Source organism: Drosophila ficusphila, unplaced genomic scaffold, assembly GCF_018152265.1.
Source record: "Drosophila ficusphila isolate 14025-0441.05 unplaced genomic scaffold, ASM1815226v1 contig_198, whole genome shotgun sequence".
In the NCBI taxonomy this organism is placed as follows: Eukaryota; Metazoa; Arthropoda; class Insecta; order Diptera; family Drosophilidae; genus Drosophila; species Drosophila ficusphila.
The window spans coordinates 4,700,233-4,727,906 of record NW_025064092.1 but is presented as its reverse complement, the minus strand read 5'-3'; the positions used below and the strand labels follow the sequence as shown (position 1 = coordinate 4,727,906).

At 39.1% G+C, this 27,674-nt stretch overlaps 2 protein-coding genes across 10 annotated transcripts; both read right to left on the bottom strand.

The window, feature by feature from the left end:
• LOC108094345 (probable Rho-GTPase-activating protein 7) lies at positions 1 to 27,671 on the bottom strand. 7 transcript variants are annotated; one of them, XM_017194924.2, is made up of 7 exons: positions 27,649 to 27,671; positions 24,126 to 24,736; positions 9,396 to 10,559; positions 3,959 to 4,133; positions 2,317 to 2,344; positions 1,640 to 2,131; positions 1 to 827 (listed from the first exon to the last, which is right to left on the bottom strand). In XM_017194924.2, the coding sequence occupies exons 2-7, from the start codon at positions 24,729 to 24,731 to the stop codon at positions 644 to 646; spliced, it is 2,649 nt and encodes an 882-aa protein (XP_017050413.1). In that variant the 5' UTR covers positions 24,732 to 24,736; positions 27,649 to 27,671; the 3' UTR covers positions 1 to 643. The 7 variants fall into 7 exon arrangements, with proteins under 7 accessions (XP_017050413.1, XP_017050384.1, XP_017050398.1 ...); XM_017194895.2 differs by lacking the exon at positions 27,649 to 27,671 and adding an exon at positions 27,174 to 27,287; XM_017194909.2 differs by lacking the exon at positions 27,649 to 27,671 and adding an exon at positions 27,071 to 27,085.
• On the bottom strand, positions 15,801 to 16,684 carry LOC108094382 (calmodulin-like protein 6). 3 transcript variants are annotated; one of them, XM_017194962.2, is made up of 2 exons: positions 16,540 to 16,684; positions 15,801 to 16,462 (listed from the first exon to the last, which is right to left on the bottom strand). In XM_017194962.2, exon 2 carries the CDS (start codon positions 16,421 to 16,423, stop codon positions 15,974 to 15,976), a length of 450 nt encoding a protein of 149 aa, XP_017050451.1. In that variant the 5' UTR covers positions 16,424 to 16,462; positions 16,540 to 16,684; the 3' UTR covers positions 15,801 to 15,973. The 3 variants fall into 3 exon arrangements, with proteins under 3 accessions (XP_017050451.1, XP_017050443.1, XP_017050436.1); XM_017194954.2 differs by having other exon boundaries at positions 15,801 to 16,478; positions 16,540 to 16,683; XM_017194947.2 differs by having other exon boundaries at positions 15,801 to 16,459; positions 16,540 to 16,680.
• Positions 27,672 to 27,674: the final 3 nt, after the last annotated feature.

The following is a 27,674-nucleotide window of genomic DNA, read 5'->3' as shown; positions in this document are numbered from 1 at the left end:
TTAATTTTCTTCATATTTATTGAGATAGAAAATATACAATTTTTTGGCTTTTATACTCCAAGCATCGTTAAACAAAAAAATATGTGTAGCCTATTCTACTGTACTGGACTTTATTCGTATATTTATTATATTTATTATATGGTTCATCAATGTTTATAAATACACATTATATTCACGCTTTGCAACTTGCAGCGAATATCACATCTCATGTATGATGTAAAAAAAAATAATATACCGTCATGTTATTGGGTTGGCCGCAGGCAGTGCTCACTGTACCGCCACGCAGTTCGTCGTTTTATACTTGGGTTTATCTTGCGGCTTTTTGCTTTCCTTTTTAGTATTAACTTAGTCTACTGTCTTTTTGGTAAGTATTTTCTTAATGGGTTCGTCGAAGCAAACGCCCATTGCCAATGAATAAATAAAGTAATAAAAATATTAAAATTAGCGAAGGAAAACATGGAATTAAAGCTGACACAAAAAAACACAAAAAAAATTATGATGTTAAACGTAGTTGGGTGAGAAGGTGGAGATGTGATGTTGATGTTTGTTTTGTTGAGGCACTTAGATCGATGCTACTGCAGTTTACTGCATTTGTGATGCGTGGAGAAGGGGGGCGTGGCAGCTAAGGGGGCGGGGCGGCTGCCTAGCAAACGAGGCGCTCGTTGTCCGCGTGAAAGATGCGATCATAGTTCTCGATCAGCACCTTGGCCAACATGTTCATGCGTCCAATGTCCAACTGAATCTGATTGGCGCTGAGGAGGCAAGGACCCCAAACGATGGCCAAATTGGTGGACGGCATGCGATTCGAAGCGCTGGCAGCGGCAACTCTGGAAGAAAAAAATCACACAAGTTAGATAAAAGTGTAAGAAAATAAAGTATAGAAGGGGAAACCCCCAATTAGTTACTACGTGATTCATAGGAGTTCACAGGTTTCTATTTGCAAATTATTCATTTTTGAATAGACGACTAAGGTGGTGTGACAATGCCCTTCTTTCTCAGTTTGTTATTATTATTAACGTTAAATTAGATAAATGAGTAATAAATTATATAGTTTGTGTGTTATTCACGAGATTTTTCATTTTACTGTTTGCAAGTTATTTATATTTGTATAATAGTACCCCTTTATTCTACTTTTCTGATTATTATTATTATTAAAATATAAGTAGACATATGTGTAATTAGTTATTTATTATTTAGTTAATATGTGCTAAGGGGTTCACAGATTTCTCTTTGTAAATTATAAAGGTCCCTATACCCAACTTTCTCTGGTTGTTCTCTTTTATTATAAGTTTATAATTAGATATATGTATATGTAATAAATTATATAGGAGAAAAAACCCCAATAAATTGATATGTAATATATGAGATTTTACCAACTTATGTTTGCAAGTAATTCATGTTTGAACAGACGACAAGGATGGATTCTCTAGATGTTATTATTATTAATATTACTACATATTATTATTAATATTAAAAAAGATATGTGTGTAATAAATTATATACGAGGGAAAACCCCTATTAGATGATATGTGATTCATGAGATATTTCTGTTTGCAAGTTATTCACATTTGAACAGTAGTGAGACAATGCGGGCATTATATTCCTCTTTCTCTGTGATCCCTTTTGCATAACCACTAACCTGGTCAAGTGCTTGATGAGGAAGCGCAGCGTGGAGCGGTTCGGCTCCGGCATGTCGTCGAAGGCCAGGCTCATCCGCTCGATGGCGGCGTCGTCGTTGAGACTCCTCCCCAGACGCTCGTAGGCCTCCTGGGTGATGAGTGGAGCAGTCAGCTCGCGGAAGAACTGCTTGTGCAGGCTGGTCAGCGTGTGGATGTCGTCCGTCTGCAGCCAGCGGGGATCGTACAGGTGGGTCAGCTTCTTGCGCAGCTCATCGACCAACACCTTATTCCCGGATGCCCTGTACAGGCCATCCTGTTCAATGCACTCGGACTGCTCAATATAGGCACACACATCCACCACAAATCGGGGAACATTCGGATGATCGGTCATGTTGAGCTCCAAGGTGTTCAATGGTGCGGCAAACAATGGATACTTCTGCTCATCCATGTACAGACTGTTCACCTGACCACGGCGACCACGTGACTTCTTTTCGCTCTTCGGCGAACGATTGCTGCAAAAAGTGAACTTTATTAGGTATGTTCTTGTGGGAGAATACGCTTTAAATGCCATTTCGCAGGGTTAAAGGTCAACATTTGTGGTAGTGTGTTAAGAAAATAGCAAAGAGTTATTGCTAACACTTCACACTTCCAAATGTTGTCTTAACCGATTTAAGCATAATTGATTAGCACTACTTACATGCGAAACACATTGCTGTTGACGGCGACTGCATTGAATTCGGAATTGGACATCCAAATATGAAAAAAAGAAATTATTAAATGATTGCTTCATTAGCTGGAAAGATATTAAACTACATTGCGATAAACGCCTGTCGATTAGGATGGAATTTTTCGACATCTAACTAGAGAGGATCAGGAATATTGAGCCACTCCCGTCTGCCAGCGGATTGCGTATGAAACTGTATGCCTACGCGAATAAATCTCAGCCAGGAATGTCTGTTTGTCAGTCAGACAGTCAGTCAGTAAGGCATTTTTCGCCATACATAGATTGTGAATCATTTGCGACTCATTTGCATTATCCGAAAAGAGCAGCAGCCGCATATGTATACAGAAAGACCCCCATTCCACAGAAGTGAAACCAGCTTTCATTAACGAAATCCCAGGGAGATAGAGACTCTGCTATTCGTCTTCGCAGTTCCATTCATCTATCCGTAGATAGAAGTCCCCAGTCACTCAGGTGATCGCTGTGTGGGCCACACCGACCTTAAAAGGCCAGCGAATGCTGCTATTGCACTCAACAAATTTTACGGACATTTTAATTTATATTTTAATTCAAGATAAATAACCCATAATTCATCCAAAGTTTGAGCTATAAATTTAACGTTTGATTCAAATTAAATAGGTTTAATGGTTTGAATAAAGAAAGAATATTTTTACGATTTCAGTAAGTAATTCTGAATAATCAATGTTTTAAAATTAATATACAAATAAATAAACAAAAAACAAATGAATCTTTGGTCCATGAAAAAAATGTGTAAAATATTCTGTTCAATGAGATTAATATTTTTTTCATTGTAATTATTTGGTTTTGAAAGTAAATTGTTTTAGGTGCATTGCAAATGGATTTTCCACTCGCCTTGGTGGTTTCTACTTGGAACTGGAGTTCCATGAGCAGCAGTATCTCTGCAGACAGTCGGGCGCCCTCCTTTAACCGGTTAGTGGCCAATTCACTTGAAGGAAAGTCATCGATGGCAAAAGAAGTTGGAGACACTTTCCGCCGATGACTAAATGTTGCAAGCGGACATAAATTCATTCCTGATTGCGCTTACTAACTAATTAGGGTCGTAGTAATTGTTAAATTGGAATTAGAATTCTAACTTGCATGTCAACAAAAATAATTTCCTATTATCCCAATTATTTGTTGTTGCCTTCCTATTAAGACTGCTCAAAAAGTTTTACTGAATTGCAAAATTGTGTGATTGTTGGTCTCAATTACTATTTAAACAGTTGTTTGAAGCTGATACTTTGGACTGGTTTTATTGGAGTTTATTTATGTATAATTTAAGCCTTCCAAACAAAAACTGGTGCCTTTTTCAGTCAAGTACGTGTTTACATAAATTCAAAATAAATTGTACACTTTTGTTTATATTTCCTCATGTGTATGTAACCATTTTAAAAAAATGCTTTAAATCTTTGCGATTAAACTCCTTTAAGAAATTTAATTTAAAAAAAAATTACCATCTTTGACCTTGCCCAACATTTCAAATGGAATTCATAAATATTATAAATATTATACCCTCTAACCGATATCTTTTTCAGACCAAAATAAAAAAACATTTCCGCAATGCTTTCTCCAGCTGCAGATCTTTGAAAATACTCACACTTCATCCGCATGCGGTTCTTAATGGACTTCTTGTCATCCTCGCCTGGAAGATCGAGCAGGTTGCCAATGGAGACGCTCTTGAAGCGCTGGAGAATCGTCGTCTGCTGCGTCTGCTGCACCTCATTGTCCTCCTGGATCTGCTGCGCCCGCAGAATGTCAGTCACTGGCACAATCTGGAAGACACACAAAGGGGAGTCACGCAGCGCATAAATATTCAAGTTTCGGAGGAGTTGGGGGCAATCTATGACTAGAAGACTAGAAGCTCTGCGAGCGTGCAATTGAGATACACAATCCGACAATCCAACAATCCGAGTAACGTCTGCAAATTAATTGCAGCTTTTCGTGCCGTTGTCGGTATCTATTTCTGTGTTTTTCTTTTCGTCGTTATACCAATTACAAAAACTAGTTAGGGGTATATTACAGGGGTGATGTTCTTTAGAAAATTTACTCTTTATTGTCTTATAATCCTTTCCGTAATGGAATGTTAATGATTCGAAAATTCCAGATATACTTTATCCTCTAGGCTGGTAATAACTAAGCATTATCTTTTCTGCAGGGTATCTAACACTCGAATTGGTTTTAGTAACTTGTTTTTTTTCTCGTTCGTATCGGAATTCTTATTACTTCGGGGGGAGTTCCCCTTCTCTTCTTCTCCTGGGTCCCCGTTTGGGGTTCCACCCATCGCTCACCGTTGTTTGCCTTCGCTTGGGATTGAATCTGCCCGCCATGTCTTATCGCTGCTCTATTGCGTTCTCCCTCACACCCACTGCGAACTATCAACTGCGATGCACGCTATCTCTTTCTCCGGCCGGACGGAAAGCGGAACGGAACAGAAGAACCGTACTCAAATAAAAGCACAAACACCAACACCAACACCAAAACAGAAACAGAAACAATTCTGATAAGAAATTGATTTCGATTTGTAAGAAATCGCGCAACGGTACAAAAACGAAAAAAAAAAAAAAATAATATAAAATAAAGTAAATGCAAGCGTCCGAGATAACGGTTAATCGAACAGTGCCGGTAGAAGGTGTCGCAGCCAATGCATTTAACGATTCCACCACGCCCTCAGCCCACCGCCCACCAGCTGGCACCACCCCCTCTCCACACCTCCCCGCCACCCAACTCTGTTTACGGTGGCATAAACAAATCCTCAGGTTATCGGCGACATATAAAACTTTTGATGGCGGGAGGGGGATATGCTATATATTTTGTCTACGGGAAAACTCTACTAAGTAAAAATGAGTTATTTGATTTCCAGTTTAATAGTTTAATAATTATTATAAAATCGAATTATTTTATTCTAATAAGAATATATTCTAATCAAAAGTATTTTCGTTTCCTTCATTTACAAAGCCAAATTACAGAATTATTTTACTGACTTCTGAATAAAAAAACTCTATGCACATATCTATTAGTATTTTTTCTATAGAAGCTTCACTGTAGCATATAGTCAAACAGAAGTTCCAGCTAGTCGGCCTGCGGGGGAAATCCTCAAAATGTTCAGCAAGCAAACCCAATCTGGCACCTGGAGTTCCCCTGAATTGAGTTTGGAGCCACATTTGTTTGCCTTCTCAACAAGGTACGTAAATTCAACAAGCAAGTCCCTTATAGATCTTCGATATTCCCAGAATACCGGAAGAAACTACATAGGAGATACAGAAAATTATGCAAGATTGCATATTATGTATAATAAGCAATAAAACGAGAAACATTTAAATATTAAAATAAAATAAAACGTTAAAATTATCTGAAATTATCTAGGTAATTTATAACGTTCTAAAAATAGTGTTGGTGACCCCGGTTTATTGTACGAAAAATATAAAAAATATATCCAATATTATTTGGAATATTATAAAAATAATGTTAGGTGACCCTAATTCATTGCCATTAAATAAAAAACATTCACTTTGTAAAAAGTGATTGTGCCTAATTAAAAGTGTACCTTGATTGTCTGGTTTTCCCCTGCTGAACATCGTGGAAAATGGGCATATAATATCAACAAACGAAAAGTTAAATAAACAAACTAAACTTTAAATGTGAAATAAACCGAAAGCCGCGTCCATATGTCTTTCCAGCGAAATCGATCGTTGGGCAATGAATATCGGATTTTCGTTCAGCCCCAATTAGCACTTGATAATTCCGACAATTTGGAGTCAAGCCACGCCGTTCGAACTGATTAGACTCAATTTGTTTTGGCTAATTTGTTTTCTGTTTTCGGCTTTCGGTGCGAGTGTCAGTATTTTGAGTTTTTGCGAGCGTAAACAATAGCGGAAATATTGCGTAGTTTTCGAATTTGTTTTACACGAAAAACTAAACACTAAACAAAAAGTATTTTTCTGCATACGAAAAAAAAATGTATGTGCGCCCAAATGGTAACAATAATAATGCCGAAAAAGAAGGCAACCGATTTAATTGATACGACCTCGACTAGTACATGTGTTTGCTTTGCTTTATTCGCGAGCCCGCAGATACAGTATCTGTATCTTGCGTCCATATCTACATATGTATCGCACCGTTCGCCACATGATTCACTGTAAAAAAGCCACACCGAAAAAACCGAAACGAACCGCGGAAAATAAACAAATGATCCGAAAGCCAAACAAAGGCGGCTCAGTTGACCTTTTTGTTTTGGGTTTGCTTTCGATGGTTTCCAGAAGAGGAGCTCCACCGCCGCCGCTGCCTTGAAGCCCCTCCTTTGCCAAAACAAACCAAAAAAAAAAAAACTAAGAAAAAAAAGCCCCAAAAACTCGGCTCAATGGCTTCAAATTTTTTTGACTGCGTGGGCACTCGACTCATTGAAATCTTGGCGTTCCGTTCGAATCTAAGACCAATTGAGATCGTGTTTCCCAAGTGTTGACAAACCAAATAAATCTACTTTGCCCCTTGAGTTTGACACAACTTATAGGACCACTCGAAAAGTCTTTTTTTTAAGCAATAGTTAATAGAATTCTCTTGAGATTGGGAAACTGTTTTATATTTTAAAATTGTGTTGTGAAATATTGGTTAAATTAATTAAATCAGCTTTAAATGCAACAAAAATTCCCCATTTAAGTCTGATCTTATGAATCTGCACGAGTAAACATATCCACACACATATCGTTAAGTCGGGACTTATTTATGGAACACTCAAGTTCCGTTATGTTTCCGATTTTTACAATCCAAGCGATAAAATTTGGTGGCTTAGTCAAAGGTTCCAAGAAGGAGCAACAGCGAGAATATAAAAACCGAGTGGGAAAACGAATTCCAGGGGGAAACAGAACGAAGAAGAGTTACAAAAATATTTGACTAATGATTAACCAATTAAATGCTGATAAATGCGATGAACGAAGCTTCGAGGCAGGAAATTACACATATGAAAGGCCCAAAAAACCGCAGAAAGTCGACTTCAAAGTCTCCATCAAAATGGAAAAATAAATAACATCCAAAACATATTCGTTATATTTACAAATAGAAAGAATATTTTATTTCCGAAAATATTTATAGTTTTATATTCCTATGAAAAGTTTAGTCTCCAAGCTAATAAATGTATTCAAAATATTTCTAAATTATAATTTATGAACTCTCAAGCTTCGATTGACTTTCCAAAACTGCCTTTAAGTCATAGAAAATCAGATATATCATACCCTTCAATAAGGGTATTAAAGACAGCAAGCTGATCTAGCAACAAGATTCTCCCCTCGAGCGGAAAACCGGTTTGCCAAAGTTTATAACAAAAATCAAAAAATTAACTATAGACGGACGCACACACACACACACACACAACAAACACACACAGATGGATATGTATATTACGGCAGAATATATGCAAGCCAAAAAGAGGAAAATAAATAAAAACAAAATAAATAAATAATTGTCGTTCGCGAAATGTGAATCAACATTTTGGGGCTCAGGGGAACAGGGGCGGAGTATCAAATGGGGGCGTGGGGGCGAAAGGGGGAGGGGAGGGATGAACTCTCCCTGTGAATTTCTATGGAATTTCACATGCAGCGGCAAATGCAGCAAACAGAAAACAAAAAAACGTGAGAGGCAAATAAATAAAAATACATTATGCAGAAAGCAGCACACGTACGTACATACTGCGAATGTATGTTTGTAAATTTGCACATACCTACAGGTATCGTACATTCGTACGATATGCATTATAAACAAAGTGCAATCAAAAGCCAAGTACGCCAAACTAGAAGATACATTTTCGGTCGACTCGAAAATGCTCTGGACAAAACGTAAGTCGCATTTGGTAAGTCAAATATTTGTGTAATATTTAGTATATATTTTTAAAATATATAAATAAAATAGGAAGTAACAATGCCTTCCAAAAAATATATATTTATGCAATATATTTTGGATTATATTCGTTCTCATGCGGATGTTTCAGTTTGACTATTAGGTAATTAATTAAAAAGAAATAGTTACTACTAAAACTAAAATAGCAGGAGTATTTATGAGGTATAATACTTGTTCCTCAAATCTTAATCACATATAACAAAAATGGAAAGGAATGCATATAAATTTAAAGTTTTTATATCTTCGTGCTGATTAAATTCCCATAAAGTATACCATTGTATTTTATTCAGAAATCTGCATGCAATTTGCTAGCTAATCACGGTCTCCCAAAGGGAATAGGGTATTTTCGACAAAAACAAATTTGGGTGCACTGTTCCCCCAAACGGAAGGTTGGGTAACTATTTGAGCCCCCGGAGAAGGGGTTCGCATAGATCGGCTAAAACAATCGCACGAACCGTTGCGCCCGGTGGAGAAAGGGATATGCAGATACAAAGATACAAAGATACAGATACATTTGCCGAGTTTAATTGATGTGACAAGTGACAAGTGGGGAAACAATGGCCATGCAAAGAAACAGAGAGAACGTACATGGCAAATTGCGAGTGACAAGAGTACACTCAGAAAAAAATGTTATCTAGAGCGCAAAAACGCGAGAATATTACAATACTTTACAAACGTAGATTACAATATTCTCTTTACAGATTAAAGAACAAAGAATGCAATCTTTGGGATTCATTTAATCAAGGTTAATAAAATATAAGTCACGACTTTGACGCTGATGCGAAATATCTTCTCAACTATTTTTAACTCAAGATTATCACTGATTGTTTAATGAAGCAAATTATTCAATGGCATCTTTTCATGTATATTTTGTTTGATTAAACCAAAATTTCCTACTTTCTGTCAAAAAACATCTAGCAGATGTTTACGAAAGATAATCCTAAATACTGTATGTATAAGAAAATTTAACTGAGTAATATTTTCAGAAAAGGAACTTGAGATTAAATGCATAAAATTAAGGCTTTCTAGAAGTAAAACTAATACCAATTAAGACCTGAAGTTTAATTAGTAAATATTATTTTAAAAATATAATGTTATAACATAATATTTCCCCCCTTTTCAGGACACTTCCTGCTTCACCCACTCACCATATCCTCTTCGTCCTCGCAGCAGTAGACATCCTTAAGCGTTTCCCGCCACGCCAAAACGGAATCCGTGTTCAGCAATAGCGCATTGGAGCGGACCCGCAGCTTGCGTCCCGCTCGCGGTGCCACGCCCCTTTTGCCGGCGACCGCCCCCGCGGCGAGAACGGCCCGCTCCCACTCCTCCTTGAGCGGTTGCGGAATGGGAAGGCTCCGGTGGGAGGGCTCCTCCTGGTCCTCCGCCTCGCAACTGCAACCGCTGTCGTCGTTTCGCTGCACCATTGGTGGAATCGGGGTCACCATTGAGGAGGAAGGCGGAGGAGGTGGGGCCGGACGACGAATGCGGGTCATGAAACGCTGGTGGACCAGCGATCGCTGGTAATCGTAGAATATAGCGCTGTACTTCTTCGGATCTTTCAGGCTGTAGAAGATGCAGATGTTTCTGAGGATCGGATGCACGAGCGGTACGATTTGGGTCACCACTGGCGGTGGCTGATCCACAGCTGAGTCCTTCGGTGGTAACCCTGGTAACCTTGAGCTTCCTGTGCTGCTAATCGAACCCAGTGTCGCCGTGCTGTTGGTCACCGTGCTGCCCAAACTGAGGGTCTCCTCCTCCTCCTTGCTCTCCCTTGAGTACATGAACTCCATGTCCGTCTCCCAGGCACCCTGATCCATGGAGGCGGTGGGCGAGGGCAGGGGCGTCGGTAGCATCAGCTTGGATCGCTTGGTCAGCGTCGATGTGGATAGTTTGTGGCGAACTCCGGCGGCGAAAACCGCTGCTGCCTGGAGAGCCATCACATCCGCATCGGCATCGGATGGCAGGGATTCGTCGTAGTCCTCCAGGTCCTCCACTTCGTCATCGTCCTCATCTTCATCCTCCTCCTCCTCGTCATCATCTTCACCCTCCGCTGGCAGAGCTTCGATAATCTCCTGATCGGCGGGCTCCAGAGTTTTAAACTGCCAAATGGTTTGGTAAATGGGTTCCTCCTCCTCCTCCTCCTCTTCTCGATCCGGATTTTCCTCAGCAAAAGAATTTTCCTTGGTTAAATCCTTTTCCAAACCATTTGGCTTGACATCCACCTCCTCCGACTGGCGGGGATTACTTAATGAAGTATTCGGATTTCGAACGGGAACTTTTGGCGCGGGACGTCGAACTTTTATTACGCAATTCTGAAATTTTATGGTAGAAAAAAACGTTGTTTTTCAACAATTTTTGGTATTACATCCTCACTTGTTGTTGCGTTTCACATGTTATCAAATATAATTTACAGAACGAGTTTAATTTACTTATTTATTCAGTCGCTCTTATTAACTTCAATGCTTTAAAGCACTTAATTTGCAAATTAAGTAAAATAGCAACAACATTTTTAAGGGGTGTTTCCCCTTCTAGAATTTAACCAGAAATTATCATTAATAAGCTAGTCATAAAAAAAATAAATTACTCCATAAAAAGTGCTAGGAATTACAATCATATTCAACTTTTATGCGCGGAATGATGGTAATTTCACATTTTTTATATATGGCAACATTTTTTTGGTTCAGAAAAAAAAAAAAAAAAAAAAGAACGTTAATTAAACGCTGATTATTTTATAGTTATCTTTTGTTTTCATTGCAAACTTGTTTGTTTTCCTCCACATTTTCTGCATTGTTTAATGGTTGTTTTTAATTAGATAAGTTTGTTTGTTTTGTTTTTGTGTTTTTCAATAGCCAATCGAACGTTGGCATCCCTTTCGTACGCGAACCGTTAGCCAATTCCGCACTGCAGTGAAACGCAACAACAACGAGTACACAGAAAAAAAATGTAGTGGCATATCAATTTTATCACATGATTTTTTGTTTGTCAAATAATTACTTTCAATCGGAATAGGTATTGCAAATGTGTTATCTTTGATGAAATCTACAAGATATGATTATCAAGATTATTTAATTTTTTATGGAGTTAATCGATCGAACTTCCCAACAAGTTGTATTGGCAATAGAAAGTGCACATGTTAAAATTAGAATTTAATTAGAATTAACTTCAATTTATTTGGCTTTAAACTTGTTGTGGAAGTTGTTGCTTTGGAAATTGAACTGTCAAATCACATTTTGCACATTTTTATCACTTAATTGATCGTTTTGTAAATGGATTTTTCCTTGTGTGGGTGTGTTTTATTTTTTAAGTAACTTATTCTGAAGCATTCTGTTGATAAGCCACTATTTCACTTATTTCAAATATTTTTCTGTATTTTTCTCTGTGCCTTTTAATTTTGCTTTTGATTGTTGTTGTTATTTAATGAGTGTTGACCTGAGTAATTTGCTGCTGCTGTTGTTGTTGTTCGCTGACATTGCAACTGGTGTTGCTGCTGCTGTTGTTGTTGTTGTTGGTGTTGCCGCTTTCATTGTCATCATTGTGATTATTGTTGTTGTTATTGTTGTGGCTGCAGTTGTTATTGTTGCTGGTGGGGCGCTCTGCCTCACCATTTGGCTTTGGCGCTGCCATCAAAGCTCTGTTTTTATTGTTGTTTTCGTTGCTGCTGCTGCTGCTGCTGATGATGGTGGTGGAGCTCTCGCCCCCACTGACACCCTCTTCCTCTCCCTCTCGCACTCGCTTAACGCTCCGCTTGAGACTTCGACTTCGAATCGCGCGACGCGACGGCGCAGCAGCACACAACACGTCGTCACTCTCTGAAATCGCTGGCGAAAATGAAACCGACCGATCACCAAAGAAGAGAAACAGGCGCCAATCGCCCCAAACTGAGTCACGCGCTCTCCGTCGACGGCGATAACCGCTGATCGGTAGTGGCTTTTGTTGTTGTTGTTGTTTTAGCCATTGGCAGAGCGATTTGTCATGAGCGCTGAGGAAGCCACGCACACACACATGCAAAGTGGTCGACAGAGCGAGACTTTGCATCAGGCGGAAGAGAGAGAGTTGGGGCAGGGTGGGGGCGGCGGTTTGCTCTTTGATTAATGCCACTTGTTGCTGCTCTGCTTTCTCTTTGCTAAGAGCACTCAGATAGTCATTCACAAATTCCGCTGTGATGGCGCAGCGTCGCAGCTCTTTCTCTGGCTCCGGTGGCTCCATAGGCTCCATTTTTAGCTGCAGCTTTCTCTTAAAGTCTTTAACCATGCTCTGCTCGTCCGGGTGCTCTTGTTGTTCTTGGCTCCTGTCCTTGCTTCTTCGCAGTGTGACCGTGACCTCTTCGGTTCGCCGCTCTCGCGGTGGCACGCTCTTAGGCTGCTGCCACGCCCCCGCCTCCTCGTATTGATGCACCTGCCGCCTCAATGATGTCATCCACTGACAGATGCTCTCGTTGAGGTACAAGGACGCCGATGAAGGTTCCTCCGATTTTTCATCCTGTTGCAGCAGTCGCATGCGAGAAACGCGCGGCTTCTTGCGCTCTCGCTTGCTATCCTCGGGTTCTCTTACCCGCCCGTAGATGTGCTGATCGCTCTGGCTGCTCTTAAGTTGCTGCTGCATTTGACTCTTGAGCTCGCAAATGCGCTGGAGGTCAAAGGTCTCCTGGGTGCGGAACACCTCGTCCACGTTGTGTATGATCTCCAGGGAACCGGAGCCCGAACTGCTGGATGGGGTCTTTGGGAATATCCTGCGTTGCAGCGACGACGAGCGGTTGAGCTGCTTAAGAGAGCCGAAGAGACGGGTCAAGGTCGCGGCACTGGACTTGGAATAGCCCAAGAGAGTGCGCGACTTGACCTTGACCGGGGGCGTGTGTGTCGGTGTGGGTGTGTTTGTGGGCGTGGCAGCAGGTGAGGCAGTGGGTGTGTCTGCCCTTTGACATTGGCACCTTTCGTTGTCGCTGTAAATTCCACGGCACAAATCGCAGATGTTCTCGTAGATGTTACTACTCTCGGATGGAGAGAGCGGGGCAGAAGGAGGCGGGGGTGGGGGAGGACTGACCACTCCCCCGCTCACGATGCACTGACAGAAATGGCAGTAGCGTCCTTGGGCGGCGAAAACCCCATAACCGCAACCGCGACACAAATTCTCGTAGATCGCCTCGCGTGGAAAATACTTTCGCAGCTCCGGAATCGGTTGATTTTTTATATTTGTGGGGGTGGCGGCGGTGGGCAGATTCTCGTAAATGGGCGACTCCATGCCGAGGTTATCGTTGATGTCCTTCGCCTGCTGTGGCATTGCTCTTTGTTTCCGATCTACTTTCTCTTATCGCCGCTGCGTCATGTCATAATTTAGTATTAAGTGAGAAAGAAATGGAGAGATAGCGAGAGAGCACTGTCTTCAAGTGAACACCATACACGGAAACAAATTGGCAAGTCTTTCCTATTTATTTTTCCTACTAATTTAGATACGCTTATTTAAAAAAGGTTTCCTTTAAAAATACAACTTATTTAAGAAAATGTATATTAATCGAAAACATATTATAATAATAATATTTTTCTCCATCTGTTACAACTACGGAAAAACCGATGCGTTTAAACTGTTTTAAAGTATGAACTGAAGTGAAGGCGCTACCCTCTATCTATATCTCTATCGCAATAGCTTTCTGTCTCGCTTCCGACTGCAAGCACCGATATTCATTATCTCAGTAAAAGTCGCTGCACTCTGCACTTAAGTGGCCCCAAGACGTCGACTTCGCCTTCAAATCACTCTCCTTGAGCTTAACCCCTGGTTAGCCAACCTCATTCACATTGCCTTCATTTTCGAAGCAAGGAAGAAGTTAAGGAGTATAGATCTATATCCAAGTATTACCCTTTGTTCTTAATGTGAGTATCTTGTATACCAATTGAAATGTCACAACCTATTTTGTAATTATTTTTCCGTAAAGAAAACTGGGTATGAAGATATTGTAACTATCTTTTTACCATAATATATAATATTTAAACTTCCCAAACAATGGTCAATGTGTGTATTTACTATCCAGTTCAAATAATCATTTAAGCCAAAAAACCTTTAATCGGATTTCATTTTCCCCTGAACAAGTTTAAATATTAGAAAATTAATCTGAAAAATGTTAAACCCTGCCAGAGGCAAAGAAAATTCCCAATGCCAAAGGGTTAACCACCAACTGGTTGCATTTCTTCCACTAGAATCTGTTTTTGTTTTTGCTTTTTGGGTGCGCTGGGTTTTGTTTTTTTTTTTTCTTTGTTGATATACGGGGATGAGTCAGAGGCCGATCCACCAAACCATGTCCGTCGGAGGGGCGTGTCCCCTCTCCCATTCCCTCGAATTCAAATTAAAGGCCCCTGACACAAGAAGAGCGAAGAGAGGTGAGAGGTAGATGCGAGAAAACCCCATGGGAAACAGGTTGGCCAGCCGAGAATTGTGTAACGCTCGCCGACTTCCTCACCTACGCCACACAGGTGCCGCCAGGTAAATGGAATGTGGGATATGGAATGTGCATAGCCCACACTTTGAGCATTATTTTTACTTTTTCTAGGTTCTACGGGGGGGAATTTACGAACACAAAGGAAGAATTCAGATTAAGAATTTTGGAGCATCAGCATCAGAAATAATAATACATTTGCATTTATAGAATTGATATTATTAAATAGTTACATTTTATGTAAAAGTTTTCTGAAATAGTTATTCAATTTAAAAATATTCATTTAAGATCTTTAAAGAATTTTTCAACACTACAAGTAAATATATCTATTTTTAGGAACTCTCTAAAGTAACTACACAATGATTTTCTTTCGAGTGCACAGGTATCCAAAACGGAAGGCGAGAGTGGCCCTAATGGAGTTAAGGTGCCAAGAAACGAGGCTCCGTACATTAATCTCTTGATCAGCGTAAGTGGGTAAATCATGTCTATCTCGATGGTAGATCTTAAAATCATTTTTCGGGAGGTTTCGCCTTATCGCATATTGGATTCTCTGATCTAGGATCGCGGCCATTAATCATAATCCGCTTGAGGCGGAAAAGGGAAACCGGTTAGGTTTTGAGGTGCTTTAAACACGTTTTGCATTCTTCATCGTTACACAAAACACACTTTCATTCTAAACTCATTTCAATAAAACGCTGCTATAAACTTTAAACACAAAGGCTCTAGATTCTAACAAGTATGTGTTTAATGGTGCAACAGAGCTACGACTTTAAGAGATACAAAAAAAAAAGAAAAGAATTAAGGCAGAAAAAGATCTTCTCGTTATTAGTCATTATTCGGTCTAGGACCATTAATCTTTATCGACTTGGTTAAAAACCGGTTCAAAATCAATCAAAAATAAGCCTTTCTTCCTTTTTTTACATTTCTTTTATAAAATATATTTCAAATGCTTCAATCTCAATCTTAAAGTGAAAATAAGTGTTTTAGTACAAACAACTCTCATTTCCATATAATTTTGTTTTCTAGCAAGCTTTGCAATCTACTTTTTCAATACACAAAATTAAGTGTTCCTAAGAGAAGTTTTCCCTAGCTAGTTCCCTGAACTAGGCCGATAACCAGGTCAACATTCTTGTGGCTGTTCACTGGGTCACAAGGGTGATGATTCCCCTGTGCTCCCTTAAATTTTATTCACTATTGACATTTTGTTTAGTGTTCAAGTGGTTCGACTGTCCGCACCCAATTTCTGTTATAATTACAAATAATACACGTTGTCCCTTTTATCATTGCACAGGCCAGGCCTAATTAATCCCGCTCGTACTTGAGGGCCATTTTCAAGAAGCTGGCGTATGAGATGGCCCCAGTGCCTTCGGGATCGGCCTCCTGCATCATCTCCTCGATGGTTGAGCGGTCCGGCTTCTCCGACAGCGTCTCCTCAAGGGCCAAGTGAAGTTCCTCGACCGACAGTACCCCGTCCCCGTTGCGATCGAATCGGTGGAAGGATTCGAGCAGCATTTCCTCCTGCTCCGCAAGGATCATAATGCGGCAGAAGCGATCGAGATCAACGATTTCACTGCCATCGGTGGCGTTTGGCGAAAGCAATTCGTGCAGCTCAGCTGAACACGGCCGCCGATTGAGGTGCTGCAAAAGGATATTCACTTCGACGGTGGTTATCTGTCCGGTGGCACTATCCTTGCACAGCAGGTCGTACACCTCCTTCAACTCCGTCTTGTCTTGGTCACTGAGGTCGCTCATGGTTAAAAAGTACTATGGATTATTCCGGCCCCAAATCTGCTGGTGTATCGATTTACTAGTTTTTTTTTATATTAATTTTTTGTGGTGGTGTTCGACCGATCTGCTTCCAAACTTACACCCTTTTTTAAACTCGTATTGCTTTCGTTTACAACTTTTTACTTTCTCCGAAAATTTAGAATTTTTGTGTTTTGTGCAAAATCGAAATAACTCAGATTGTAAGGTGCTGTTTGTGCGGCGTTCGTAATACGAATGAACTGAACAGACCCCTGACATCCATGCCTTGGTTTTCGCAGCCCACTACGCTTTTGAATTTTTATTTTGAACACTACACAGCCTACTTCATGACAGTGTTTTAAAATAATTTTGCTTTTACAGATTTACTTAATTTATCCCAACTCTTTGATTTGAAAAAACGTTGCCTTTTATATACTTTTTGATTTCACTAAATGGTTAAATAATAATATTATTATTGTAATGGTTGATTATTAAAGCACTTATGAGACATTTTTCAAATATAAGCACCATTCCTAGACTAAAAAAATCATATCACATTCTATTTTCATTCTACATAAAACTGCACATACCATTGATTGTATAAATTCAATTTTTCTTTTTTGTAAATTCAAAAGTGAAAATTTCTATTGAATGCAAAACATGACAGGGCTTACAAGTTTACTAAAAATTGAATCATGAGAGAACTTCTTAACTGATTTTCTTCTTGCTTCTTGGTTCCCTTTAAATATTTAAATATTTAAATATATTTTTGTGCTATTTTCAATTACCACAGAGGCCCAAAGAAGTCCGACTTAATTGGGCACCTCTTAAAGCCCGACTTGCATACTTTTGGGCATTAGGCCAAGACCTTCTTGACCCCGTCAATAAAACCCGACGAAGCCATGCGGCTCCCAGGGAAACAACAACAAAGCCAAAACTGCAGCCACCTCCACTCCATGGAAATCGGTGATTGTAAACTATCTACGGATTTGCCTATGTCGGTGATTCACCGCCGTCCATTTGCGGATAGCGACAAATGAATGAATGATGATGAATGTTTACAATGTGTAGTAATTCAGAAAAAAAAAACCAAACACACACACACCCATATATGTGGGGTAAAAAAAAAAATAAATAAAACGGGGCTTGGCCCCTTGAATTTCCCTTTTTTGAGCCAGTTATCTCACAGCGCTTATCTCACTTTCTCTCCAATTTCAAATCAAAATCAAAGTCCCGCTCTATGCACACATATAGCTGATCGATCCAGCCATTAATGCTTCACGTTTTCGAGTCGAGCACCAAAACAAAAAGTATACATTTCGAGCAATATCCACTGATAAGCCGAGCTTGGATTGGAAGTATTACGAAATCGGGCTGGGCATGGAGCGTTTTTATTCCATCAGATCGGAGCTACTGGCGCGACGCGTTCGCGAATTTAACAGAATATCAACTGAAATTGAACTCAAGATGCCGCCGAGAATTTTCTTGGGTGGCGGCGGCGGCGGTCCGCCTCGTAAGCGACTGCCGTTGCAGTCGACGTCGCTGTCGACGTCAGTCGTCGGCGTCGGCGGCAAGAGTCGGTGGCTATGGCGATGCCGACCTCCGGTCACCCAGGGAACGCGAGCACTCCACACTAGTCAGCAAAATGCGGGGAACCTCCCTTATACGTAGATATCCTCAGCCACCAAGTCAAAATTGGATGGACGAGTGACTAACTAACCAGAAAGTGGGGATTCAAAGCGGAGAGATTGATTAACTAAAGCGAAATCATAATACTTAGTATGCCTTGAATTATATGTATTTTTTATATGCGAAAAGAAACCCAAAACCTACTTTTAGATTACAAAAAGGGCTCCCAAACACTCTAAAAAGTTATAATTATTTTAAGAATCTCCATTTTTGAAATTTACATACTTACCCATTTTCTACTGATAAGAATGTTTAAATAAGCTTCCAGCTAATTGTTCCTAAAGTAATTAGAAAACAAAAAAGACACTTAAGCTTAAAATAAAAATACTTTTCAAATTTGTTTTTTAATCAATATTTTCTTTCTATAGTGATACTTATTTTCAAAACATATTTCTGTATTATGTTACTTTAATTTACGCATATCAAATGGATCCTACAATTCACATTTAGAGCTGTATAATGAATCAATGAGGTATACTCTCCACCTGTTACTCATATCAGCATAAATGCAACAACCCTTTAAACAATTTCCATGCTGACTAGTGTTGGCCAGAGATCAGCGATGGGGAGGCAAAAGCCCAGAACAGAATCGAACTGAACCACATGTGTGTAATGGAACATGGGCAACATGTGTGCCTCTGACTTTGTATTTGTGTATTGTGTTTGACAACGTGTGTGTGTGTGTGTGTGTAAGGGTTGGGGGGTGGGGATGGGGCGTGGCAGCGACAAAAGACGCTTTTTATACTCAACGCCCGTTGCCTAATTAAGCATATCGAGAACGGTCTCCGAGAACCGAGGAGGAGACCCCAAGTTGGAACTTCATATTCAGGGTGGGGGTGCAAAAAATAAAGGGAAAGGAAAAGGGGAGGAGGCGGAGGAGGAGGTAGGCTGGGGAAACTAACCATGATGAATGCTAAACGCCACTCAAGTATACACAGCAATTGCGTAAACCGATTACAATACTGCTTTTCTCAACACTTTTGCAACCGATTCAGATATGGAAATGAGAGCTGTACTTTGAATATGAAACTAGTCGTTTCGTTATATGGATTTAAATGGGATCGGGAAAAACAATGCATATGTACATCTTCGGGGAAATTTGATATCTTTTAAATAAATCTATATGTATATATGTACTGATCCTGAAAAGAAATATAAATAATTGTTAAGCAAATAACAAATATTCAAATTAAATTTCTTAGCTTTCTGTTGCACTTTTTACGTTAAACTTAGATCCTTGAAATATATGACTTGGTTTTAAAAAGTGTCCAATATCGGTGTCTCTATAAATCAAAACTGGAAGCAAATACAGAAGGGGGAAAGATAAAGATGCATCTTTAGAGAAAAGCAACAATCCAGAGGGAGAGAAAACGAGACTGAAACTGAAAATGAAAATGAAAATGAGAACGAGAATGCGAAGAAGCTGCAGAAGAATCGCACTGCAGTCGATGTTCAGCATTATGGTCGCTTGATCTTTGAACTAAATTAATTAAGCACAATGAACACAATTGTTGTTGTTATTGTTGTTGTGGTTGTTGTTGGCATTTCTGCCGTCGGCATCAAATGTATCCAGCAGATACACAACAACAAGTAGCACACATCGAAAGAAAGAAATGCATTCAGGCTGTGACCAACATTGCAGGCAACTGTTGTTTTTGCGCTTCCCTATATCCGGGGGATATATATTCATGAAGGTGAGGAAATCGACTGTTGGTTATCACAAGGTATGGAAGAAATACGAATTTTAAATGCGTGAAAGAATGCTGGTTTCTTTCAAGTTTAACGTTTTAAAAAACCTTCTTAATTAACAAATTAATTTGAATCACTGCTAAAGAATTTAACATCAGTTACAAAAATTAGCCCAAAAAGAAAATAAGAAAATATTAAAGTAATAAATTAAAAAAAATTTATTTATTTAGTAAATGGTAAATTGTCCTGTAATCCTTTTCATTTTCGCAGGGTATTTTTCATTCTTAATGGTTAGCAAATAAATTTCTTATGAACATATTTTTCATGTTTTCGCTTTCAGTTTATGTGTTTTTTTTTTTTTTTTTTTTTTACCCCGGCTCATATTTGGTTTGGCTTTTATGCGGGTCTTCCTCGGCCGCCTTCTTCCCCCGAAAAAAAAGAATTAAAAGGGGTGGCCCACGGCTCATGGCCCGTGGATGATGGTTGATGGTTGTTGTTTGATGCCTGGCCCACGGCCCTGTCCAAGTCCCCATCGCATCCACATCCACATCCCCATCCACATCCACATCCACATTTATGTCCCTGTCCAGACTCGCGTCTTTGGCATTATGTTTTGGTCGGTAATGAGTTGGCTGCGACTGCGACTGCGACTGCATTGTAGTGTTGTCGAAGCATTATAAATAAAAACAAAAGACTCTTCACCCAAAATATATTTAAATAATTTTTGAATACTTTAAATAATAATTAAAAAAAAAATTGTTTATATAATTTAATATATACTAATAAATAAAGACAAAATTTATAAGTAAGTAAGTAATCCATTTCATTCAAAAACTTACTTCACTAACACGCTATTGCAACCAAAAGAAACACCTTAATTTATTAAATAATAATTATTTTTATAATTCCAGCCACAAAAGAGTTAAAGTGGCAACTCCAATCCCCGCTGAATGCTGCATGTGCTTGCCACCCCCTTCCCCTCTCTTCGACGCCCCTGCCTCAGAGTTCACTTTATGATTATTATTGTTGGGCCGCGGTCTTCTCCTTTTTTAATGAATTTTATTAAGCGCGACAGCAGCAACAGCAGATAGATCGAGTGGAAAAAGTGGTGGGGTGGGGCATATGAAGGGGGAGGGGGAGTGATTGGGTGACCGGAGCCAGCAGCTTTTGTCAACGCCTCAAATTAAAATAAAGAGCTGCTGGTAAAAAAAACACATCCAATTAGTCTTCGTTTTTATTGACCAGCGCGTGTGACTCATTCGATGTTTTATATTATTCGAGCATAAAATCTAATCCAGGGAATTAGTCAATTATTGATAAATAAAACAATTTCTGGAAAATGGTGTGGAATAGGCGATAAAAAAGTACTCATTTTTAAGTGGTTTCATGGCCCTTATAAGCTGTTAAACGATTGCAAGGCTAATAAGATCAAGGTTTTATGTGTTTGCATAAAAAGAAATATTAAATATACCCAAAGTTTCTTAAGATTGGCATTTATCTTTGCAAAAAGATGGAATCAAATTAGTGAAATAAATGATATAAGTAAATACAAATAATTTGCATTTAGTTGATTATACTATAGCTGAAAGAGTAGAGTTAAAAGACTTCTCAACAAAAATCTGAAATATTCAAACTCAATTTTACTTTTCTGATAGGAAAATTTCAAAACAAAAGATACTTCGTTTGAATCGCATCTTCATGTATTCTTATCAGTAACACGCTGTCGAAGAGCCCCTGAAACTTGACTCATAGAATCATTTAAGATAAAAACGCAGAGATAAAGCAAAAAATGAGGAGGTGAAATTGTGAGAAACAAATGACACATTCTGGGGATGAGAGGGTATGAACGGAAGCTCAAATTGGAATTGGAATCGGAACGCAAATACGAATTCGAATTGAAATGGGAATGTCAGCTCAAGTGTCAATCAGACGACGAACGACGATTCTACTTGGCGCTGCATTAACAAAGGAAAAATAAAATTAAAAGAGAAATTTCGAGCCAGAAGTGCGGGGCAAATCAGAGCGAGAAAATGAAATGCATAAATAAAGCCAAATGGAAATAATGCACACTGTATCTATGTGACCGCCTCGGTGTACGTGTATTTGTGCCGTTGACTGATGACAAAATTGTTTCACTCGTCAGTCAGCGAACCAAACGATAAAATCCCAACACAGCGAGAAAAAATGTGTGTTTTTGTCATTCCAGAAGAAGTTTAAAACGTTGCAAAGCGCATTTCAGAACTAAAAATAATATTAAGCTATTACAATTAATTACAGTTCCTGAGTTTCAATTATTGAAACATTTTTAAGTTTGAAAACATTTCATATATTATTTTATGGAAGAAGGTAATTAGAACATTTACTTTCAGTGTATGCCTTATATACTCCTTCAGTCGCATCAGAGAAATTCGCTTTGCAATTTCTTGCTAATGTGACTCGGGCAGTTATGGTATTATGGTATTATTCTTTATGCCAAGTATCTTTTATTAACTTGGATTGCAACTTCAAGGCGGCAAAAGACGCGCGAAACCCGCACTGAAAACGCGCCTGAAACGCTTGCAAGTCGCTCGAAGAACGCATGCGCAGCCGCAGTTGCAATTGCAATTGCAATTACAATTAGTCGCCAAGTAGAAGACGAAACATAACAATGAAAATGAAAATGAAAATGAAAACGAGGCCCGACTAAAAGATGATAAAGCAGAGAAAAGCAAGTGGAAAAACACGCAACGGAAAACGAGGCGAAAAAAACCGAGAAATAAAACCATGCGCAATGCATTTTGCCATTGCATCAGTGCACCTCATGGGTTAAAAAGGGGTTTTTTGGGGGAGGGGGCTTAACCCAAATGGTACAATGGAAGCCCCTGTGCGGTCGACCAGCCCCTCGGAATAACATTTCCAAATCACATTCACTATGGCCAATAATTTTTCAAGTGATTTATGGTAGATTTTAAAAAGCCTCACAATTTATTCTGCCTAATTTGCAAGCGTTTGAAAGCAGTAAACCTAGCTTCTTCAGCACATCATTAAAACAAATAATATAATTTTTTATTTAACTATATGAAATAGGTCACGAAAACTTGAAGACCGAGACAAGTAAAAAAACCAAGGTTAGGGTTATGAAATATTTTTAATGGCGCACATATTAACCGGAAATGTAAAAATGTTGTATATACCCAAGGTTTTTAAAAGAGATTATTTGTTTGATATATGAGTGATGTACTCACATTATTTGTAGAGTACAAAGAAGAAGCAAATTAAAATAAATATTTTTCTTAGGGCTACAAAGTTGTAAAAAAGGTAAATGCAAAAAAGGGAGTAAGAAATTCAGCACGTTTGTCATCTTATGACACATATATTTTGAAACGCATAATATGATTTACAAGTGAAAAGTTTACTATCCGATAATAAAGATAATATAATTATTAACTCTCATTACAGAACCTTAAAGCTTAAAATACGAAATGTATGAAAGTTCATTAGTTTGTACTAAGCTAACTCTAAAAACAAATTGAAAAGGCACTAAATTTTTCAACAACTGAAAAGAAAGCACAGTTTTCAATAACAAAACTTATTGGCCTTTGAATCAAACGATCCTAAGGACGTTGTGTTTTTCCCGCTCATCGCAATTTTGCCCTACTGGAAAATAACTTTTCTTTTTCGAACGCAACGAAACTCTTTTGGAACCCGTTCCGGTCTCACTTTCACCCGGAATGCAAATTTTGGCAGCAGCTCTTCATGGTGAACCCTCCAATAAAAGACCGCTAACGGACCATAAACGAGTTTAAATCGGTGGGCCGGTGAAATTCGTGGGCCAGGGAAATCCTATGAATCGGCGATAAATCAAGCTGATACGAGTTATCAGTTGAAGATCGCTTAAGTAGTTGGGCTTTTTCAGGGCAATCTTCACGGTGCTTCGAATGCACTCTATTGGGACCTTTTACTCAACCTTTATATAGTAATTTCTATAGTCGGACCAAGTCGTTTAACAATTGATCAATCATTTTGGACTTTCGCCCTTTTCTGAATTGTTTATGTTATCTATAAGTTTGTATTTCTAGTTTTAACACCGAAATTTATTGTAAATCATGAAAAGAAAATATTTGAAAAGCTTAGTAAATATTCTATACATTTTTTTTAAATTTAACTAATGTAGGACCTTCCTCGTTTTCAACGCTGATTCAAAGTTTATTCGGTTTTTGATGGATTGGTATAATTGATGGCCAATAATTACTATTCGGAAGGTGGTTGTAGTATCTCAATTAAATGGATTTTTTATGTGCCCCCAGGGTCAATCAATTTCAAGGGTAATTACATAGTGGTCAAAACTCACCCTCAAGGTATTCGGATGGCGATTGTTGGCGGTCAAGTCCAGCATGGAACTGGCCCTTAGCTTCTGGTTCTGATCAGAATTGGTAACTTGAACTGGAAGTGGAACTGCAACTGGAACTGGAACTGGAACTGGTTCTAGATATTTGCTTGTACTATCCGGACTGATTTCATCTTTTATCTGCGGTGTTAAAGGTTGATCTTTTCCGGGATTTATATCGGGAGACTGATGAGGATCTGGATTGCCACACTCGCTGCAGGATATATTCTCCGCCGATCTGGCTGCTCTGCTCGCCAGTGGCGACGAGGATGCTGTGGATGCCGAGGATGAGGCTGTGGTGTACGTGGAAATCGTTGGCGATGTCGATGTCCATGTGGCTGTGGGTGGTGTTATACTTGTGAGCGTGACTGTCAGCCTTCCGATTCCCTCGTTGTTGTTTTCACTGATGTTCCAAGCGCTATTGTTGTTGTAGCTACTCGAATTGTTGTTGTTGTAGACACTGTGGGAGCTGTTCGAACTGCTAGAGTTTTTGGCATTGGCGTAGAACACCTGGGAAATGCTGCGAAATATGGTGCGATAGCCCCTTTTGTTCTCCGCATCGCCGGCCATGATCACTTATAAAACAAAAAAAAAAAAAAACAAACAACAAAAATCACACACTCGAAATCTGCACGGTTCACTCTTTCCTAATTCTTCAATCTTCACTTTACACTCATGAGTTGTTGCCTTTGGTTTTTCTATATCTTTCTCGTGTGGGAGAGCTTCACTGAAAAGAAATTGGATTTGGCATTTTTTTCTTTGAGTTTCAAACTTAACTTGATATTATTAAGCAAAACGTATCACGTGGTTTTTAACAATCATGACTCGTAGGATTTCTTAAGTTTTGTAGCCTTTAGTTAGCTTTTAATAATTTAAGGCTTTACACACAAAAGTTTTAAGGTTCGTAGAAAACAAGTTTTTTTTTTTTAACCACTTGTTTAATTTTTTTCCTTGACCGATTTCAGTTTTGTTTTTAGTTAAAGGACCTGTATTTGGTACTTCTGTGATGTTCAAGTATTATCATTGCATTATTTTGTTCGGTGTAGTTTACGTGGAAAGTAAATCAAAGACATGAGCAACACCTTCCACTTCTTATCGTTTTTTGCGCGGGGGAGTGTTCCGGATTTTTTTTTTCTGTTTTTTTGCGGGGGCCAACGAATCAATAATAAAATCGTAACACCAAGAGAAATATCATAATTACACGAGGCCAGTGGAATGGGGACTATGGCAAATCGAACCAAAAGTGGGTAAAAAAAAAGCACGGGAGACGCGTTCGGGCAGCAGCGGCCAACTAAATCGCTTGGCGCACCGCTCTGCTTACCGCCTTGGGGCGCCAGCGTCACCGCCAACGGCGCCGTCGACGTCGACGTCGGCAGAAGCGGCAACGGCAACGCTCGTTGGCGTAATCGGTTTTCTTGCCGCTTTGGCTGTTGCTTCTTTTTGCGGACTTTGTTGGCTTTTTGTTTTTTGTTTTTTTGTTTTGTTTATGGGGTGCTCTTCTAGGCGCACAGTGGTTGCAAAGCTTTAAAACTATAAACAAAAAAGTTAAATTCAATCCCTGTAAGCTGATATTTCTACTCAAAAAACCCATCAGTGTTGGGGGATTTATGCAACTCTTGCTAGTAAATTGTTATTTATTTTGTTCTTGAAAGCAAACCAAAGTCTTCAAAACTCTTTTTTTGCATATAAAAAAATTCATTAGACCTAGAAACAATTTCTAAGGATTTGTCACTTTTTTATTACTAAGTGAAGCTTAATATAAGAACTATTTGGATACAAAACAAGAGCTTAATTTTCAATTTTAACTAAAAAGAAAACTAATTGAACCTTTAAGTATTCAATTTATTGAATTCTCTAACCAGAACATGTTTTTGTGTTTTATATTAGATTTCTCTTAAACTTTTTTCCGCTGCAGTGACCCATTATAAGTCCAATATTTATGCTTATGGAAATAAACATTTTTCCCCCTATTTTGTGTCTATTTAGCTCAGAACCTGTTTAAAGTGAGCTATATAAATTTCTGAGTTAATGTTTATGGCACATTTGATTTATTGACTTACTAAACATGTTTCAACACGAATTAGCCATTAAATATTGAAATATTGATTTTCCAAGCGACCACTGTACCCTCATTATTGGTGTTTTCTGACAGAGAGGTGACTTATATTTATTTCCCCCCTTGTTTGCCACCATCGACAAAAGCTTTCTTCGCCTAGTCCGCATGCAAATCGAGAAAACAACAATGTGGCGTACATATGTAAATATATTGAAAACAGACGCCAGATGGAGAACAATAGTGACACAAATTGGACAAAACAGACAGAAAAATAAGCGGGAGACAAAAGAGCTTATCAATCACGACTTTCACCCAAAATAGACATTCGAAGAGTAAATAATCCCGGGGAAGATGATGCAATTACCACTGTGCGCTTAAATGTTTTACACACTTGTCGCGGGCTGTTTATCAATGCCCACCGTTGTGTTGTTGGTTTTATTGCTATCGTTGTTTTAGTTGTCGCTTATCACGCGCGCATGTGTGTGTGCGTGTGTGTGTGTGAGGTGTGTGTACCACACACACATGCACACCTCCAGTCAAAATAATAGTTGTTGACGCTCGAAATGTGATAATGCAACTGCTCGACTTTTCGGTTGCGAACCACTGATTGCTGATTCGATATAATTTCTTAAATAAACCAACACTTTGTTTTTACTTTTTCCATAAATCTCGTTAACAAAAAGTAAAAACAATGTGCAAAAAATGTGCTAAAAACTGGTTGCAATTTCTAAACAGCGCAATTGCCGAGTGTGATTTACTGAATTACTTGTTTATATTCATTGATTTATTTGATTGTTATCAACTGAATAATAATAGTAAGTAATTTTTGCATATCATATATTATTGGGGAAACCTGACTAGACTCCTAACATTTTGACCATAATTGTCTGTTGGCCGGTCGATGTTTGCGCTTGATTTTGTATCTCGGCAGACCCAATTACGAGTGCATTACTCACTGGCCAACTGCCACAGCAATTGCAATTGCCACTGATAGCAACACTATTGATATTGCCGCGGAAGATGCAACTGCAACAGCAACAGCAACAGCAATTGCAACAGCAACAGCAACAGAAATTGCAGCTGCAATCGTCACGTACGCGCTTTAATTAAATGCGCTCAGCAATCGCGCACATCACATCAAAATCAACAACAAATTAACGAAACCGCGGAGCCAAGCGACCGGAGCGGACCGAAAGCGGACCAAAAGTGCAGAGCGGAATGAAGGGAACGGCGGTTGACAGGCGACTAAAATGCTAAATTACAAAGCGAAGCGACTAACTGGCCAAGTGGCACACAAAACACCGAAGCGCGGCAACTGAAAATAAACAAAAAATCAGTAACCAAAAACCGAAAAACGAAAACCGAAAAACCGAAAACTGAAAACCAAAGACCGAAAAACCAAAGCAAAACAACGGCGGCGCAAAACAATACCGAATGGGAATTGGAATACGGGTGCG